This window comes from Octopus sinensis, linkage group LG18 (genome assembly GCF_006345805.1).
Source record: "Octopus sinensis linkage group LG18, ASM634580v1, whole genome shotgun sequence".
Lineage (NCBI taxonomy): Eukaryota > Metazoa > Mollusca > Cephalopoda > Octopoda > Octopodidae > Octopus > Octopus sinensis.
The window spans coordinates 7006364-7011363 of NC_043014.1; the positions used below are offsets into that span (position 1 = coordinate 7006364).

The window sequence follows — 5000 nt, forward strand, 5'->3', positions numbered from 1 at the left end:
CATATGTATATGTGAATGTATGTATGTACCTATATATGTATATATACTCTTTACTCTTTTACTTGTTTCAGTCATGTGACTGTGGCCATGCTGGAGCACCCTCTTTAATCGATCAAATCGACCCCAGAACTTATTCTTTGTAAGCCTAGTACTAATTCTATCGGTTTCTTTTTTGCCGAACCGCTAAGTTACGGGGGACGTAAACACACCAGCTTCGGTTGTCAAGCGATGTTGGGGGGACAAACACAGACACACAAACATGCACATATATATATATATATATATACATATATACGACGGGCTTCATTCAGTTTCCGTCTACCAAATCCATTCACGTGGCTATGGTCGGCCCGAGGCTATAGTAGAAGACACTTACCCAAGGTGCCACACCGTGGGACTGAACCCAGAACCATGTGGTTCGTAAGCAAGCTACTTACCATACACCCACTCCTACGCCTATATGTATGTATGTATGCATGGTTGGGTCGTCGGCGACTAAACCGGCAACCCCACCAAGCTTGCTTGGTGAGGAGGGTGTTTATTGGACACCCTGCCGGATGAAAAAAAAAACCCGTCAAAGACCGGAGGAACTCTTGAGAGTCAACGGCCATCCAATAAATGTCTTAAGGCTGTATCTTGCGCGGGGACATAGAAATAATTGGACTGAATACCCGATCGTGCGGTTAAACCATTGGGAGTGAAGGACTCCTAGCCTTTGTTAGGGCATCCTTCTAGGAGAAGGTAACTCAGGTAACTGGGATAACTCCAACATAAAACCTGTGGCTCAGTGGTTACCGATGATGTTGACTTGGTTCTTCTTTTCGGATTATGGCTGCTGTTGCTTATTGCTGCTGTTGCTCAGCACAAACCATACCCGCTATAATAACATACATCAGCACTAACACCGTCAAACTTTCAGATACCCAGGGTAGATGTGGCTCTTTAGCAGCTCATCAAAGAGAAGGTAACTCCCTACAAATCCTGCATTCTTGTAAATACTGGGCCCAGTGGGACTGACTCTTCGCAAATCATAATACAATAATAATATCTACCATGAAGGTTGTTCAGGAAACTGCATTCTTCTGCAGATGGACCTTTCTGTCTGAAATATATAATGCTTTTGCAACTCTATTCTCAGCATTTTTAGAAGCTTTCCTCATTTCGGTTTTCATTTATTTTTCTACTTCTATACTACAATGCTTCTAGCAAATTATGATACTCTTCTTTCTCTAGTATTTTCTTTGGTATTTCCCAAACCCAGAACTCCTGGTATGCAGTATGTTATTATTAAACGAGTTTGTTCATCTTTACATTATCATTCTGTATTTATGGTGTTTATATTCTTTCAATTCTGTTCTCTTTTTTTTTTTCCAGAATTGGTTTTAAGTAAGATTGGTCTCAGGAATCTAAAATGTTCAGATACTACTATGTGTGAGTATCATTATTATTATTGTTATTATTACCTCCGCCTTAGCGAAGGCAGAGGTATTGTTTTCAGTCACATTTGTTTGTCCATGGACAAAATATCTCATGAACCACTGGATGGATTCAGATGAAACTTTCAGGGGTGTTTCGCCTGGTGACTGGCACGAACTGATTAGATTTTGGGATCAATCTGGTACCAGACAAGGATTCTGGATTATTTTTCCGTTTTTATTTTTTTTACTTAATTTTTGAGAGTGGTTGGGTTCTTGCCGATAGATTAAGGATCTGGCTTAAAAATTTAGTTCTGGGGTTGATGGGTTCTGCTAAAATTCTTTGAGGCAGTGCCCCAGGATGGCCACGATCTAACGACCGAAACGTGTAAAAGATTAAAGGCAAGAAAATAGAGGGAGAGAGAAAGAAAGAAAATAAAAATTAATTCTGATAGCTTTTATTCTTTTCATTTGTTTCAGTCACTTGAATGTGGTCATGCTGGAGCAATGCCTTGAATTTTTTTTTTTTGTTGAATGAATCAACCCTATTACTTATTTTTAAAGCTTGATGCTTGTTCTGTCGGTCTCCTTTGCCAAGCTGCTAAGTTACGGGGGTGTGAGCCCAACAACACCGGTTGTCAAGCAGTGATGTGGGGCAGGGGGTTGGGTGGGAGGTCAAACACAGACAGAAACACACACACACACACACACACACACATACATACATACATACATACATATATATGTATATATATATATATATATATGCACGTACACATACAGCAGGCTTCTTTCAGTTTCCATCTACCAAATCTGCTCACAAGCCTTTGTTTGGCCCAAGGCTATAGAAGACCCTTGCCCAAGGTGCCACACAGTGGGACTGAACCTGGAGCCATGTGGTTGGAAAGCAAGCTTCTTACCACACCACCACACCTATATAATGGGCTTCTTTCAGTTTCCATCTATCAAATCCACTCACAAGGCTTTGGTCAGCCCGAGGCTGTAGTAGAAGACACTTGCCCAAGGTGCCACACAGTGGGACTGAACCCTGAACCATGGGGTTGGAAAGCAAGCTTCTTACCACACAGCCACATGTAAAAAAATAAGTTTTCAATTCCTTTAAAATAGACCAGTTTATGAATATTCATTTCTATTTTGGGGGCTGACACAGAATTAATTAAGCAGGCACTAAAATATTTGATTAGTCAAGTTTGATAATCTAAGTTTATCTACAAGAAATGAGAACGCCCGGCAATGCTGAAATCTCTGTTCTTTCTTGACCTGCCTGAAATAGCAGTCAAACTCCCCCAAATTATTGTCCTTAATCTTTTTACATTCAGATAGCGCTATCTGAATCGTGGCCGATGCCAGCGTTGCCTCGACTGGCTTCCATGCCGGTGGCACATAAAAAGCACCATCCAAATCGTGGCCGATGCCAGTGCCGCCTCGACTGGCTTCCATGCCGGTGGCACATAAAAAGCACCATCTAAATCGTGGCCGATACCAGTGCCGCCTCGACTGGCTTCCATGCCGGTGGCACATAGAATGCACCAATCCGACCGTGGCCGTTGCCAGCCTCACCTGGCACCTGTGCCGGTGGCACGTAAAAAAGCACCCACTACACTCACGGAGTGGTTGGCGTTAGGAAGGGCATCCAGCTGTAGAAACACTGCCAGATCAGACTGGAGCCTGGTGCAGCCTTCTGGCTTCCCAGATCCCTGGTCGAACCGTCCAACCCATGCTAAGATGGAAAACGGACGTTAAACGATGATGATGATGATGATTAATCTGTTCAGTGAAATGCTTGTTTATTCACATCGTTGTGAATTAATCGGAGATTCCACAGTTCTATATTTAAGAGATGAGGAATTATGTACATTGTTTACATTTGACGGATATTTGTCCTCATCTTGTTTGTTGTTAACACAACATTTCGGCTGATATACCCTCCAGCCTTCATCAGGTGTCTTGGGGAAAATTTCGAACCTGGGTTCTCATTCCTAAGTTATCTTTCAATGTTATTGTCACCCACCCGTGAGAGCACACGCTGGGCGAAATGCGCAGCCGTATTTCGTCTGCCGTTATGTTCTGAGTTCAAATTCTGCCGAGGTCAACTTTGCCATTCATCCTTTCGGGGTCAATTAAATAAGTACCAGTTACACACTGGAGTCGATGTAATCGACTTAATACCTATGTCTGTCCTTGTTTGTCCCCTCTGTGTTTAGCCCCTTGTGGCTAGTAAAGAAATAAATGTAAAAAAAAAAAAAAGGCGCAGGAGTGGCTGTGTGGTAAGTAGCTTGCTAACCAACCACATGGTTCTGGGTTCAGTCCCACTGCGTGGCACTTTGGGCAAGTGTCTTCTACTATAGCCGCGGGCCGACCAAAGCCTTGTGAGTGGATTTGGTAGACGGAAACTGAAAGAAGCCCGTTGTATGTGTGTATATATGTTTGTGTGACTGTGTTTGTCCCCCCAACACTGCTTGACAACTGATGGTGGTGTGTTTATGTCCCTGTAACTTAGCGGTTTAACAAAAGATAGTGATAGAATAAGTACTGGGCTTACAAAGAATAAGTCCTGGGGTCGATTTGCTCGACTAAAGGCGGTGCTCCAGCATGGCCACAGTCAAATGACTGAAACAAGTAAAAGATTAAAAAAAAAGAGTAGGCAGTGATCTGAATAATAATAATAATAATAATAATAACAATAACAACAACAACACCGAAAAATACCTTTGGAATAAGAACCCAGGTTCGAAATTTCCCCATGACACCTGATGAATGCTGGAGTGTATATCAGCTGAAATGTTGTGTTAACAACAAACAAGGCGCAGGAGTGGCTGTGTGGTAAGTAGCTTGCTTACCATTCACATGGTTCCGGGTTCAGTCCCACTGCGTGGCACCTTGGGCAAGTGTCTTCTACTATAGCCTCGATCCGACCAAAGCCTTGTGAGTGGATTTGGTAGACGGAAACTGAAAGAAGCCCGTCGTATATATGTATGTATATATATATATATATATGTGTGTGTGTGTATGTGTATATGTTTGTGTGTCTGTGTTTGTCCCCCCAACATCGCTTGACAACCGATGCTGGTGTGTTTACGTCCTCGTAACTTAGCAGTTTGGCAAAAGAGACCGAAAGAATAAGTACTAGGCTTACAAAGAATAAGTCCCGGGGTCGATTTGCTCGACTAACGGCGGTGCTCCAGCATGGCCACAGTCACATGACTGGAACAAGTAAAAGAGTATGAGGACAAATATCCGTCAAATGTAAATAAAGTACATAAAGTAATCAGAGATTGTGTTGTGGTTTACCTTAGAGTTTCAAGACTTCAGTGATGGGATTGTTTCATTTTAGAATGACATTGTGTGATAGGTAGGAGAGGTCAGATCTGGTCAGTTTGAATGTAAAACATGCAGAATATTTGAGCCAGCTGTGGCTGGTTTATATGCTAAATGGTCAGCGAAAAGGAAAGAGTGTCTCAAACAAAATGGGAAGGTCAAATCTGGATTGCCTTTGATCAAGTGGTTTTTTTCACCAGGATTGACCCAGGTCTAAATAACCCTAATTATCTAAGTACCGGGCTT

General features: G+C 42.4%; 1 protein-coding gene across 1 annotated transcript in view; it reads left to right on the top strand.

Annotated features, from left to right (window-relative positions):
• The window catches only part of LOC115221714 (putative uncharacterized protein DDB_G0294196), a 33284-nt gene that overhangs the window by 25396 nt on the left and 2888 nt on the right, over positions 1-5000 (top strand). Inside the window, exon 2 of the mRNA XM_029791922.2 lies at positions 1375-1431. Within this exon, the coding sequence (XP_029647782.1) occupies positions 1412-1431 (20 nt within the window). The 5' untranslated portion in view covers positions 1375-1411. The remainder of the gene's footprint in view (positions 1-1374; positions 1432-5000) is intronic.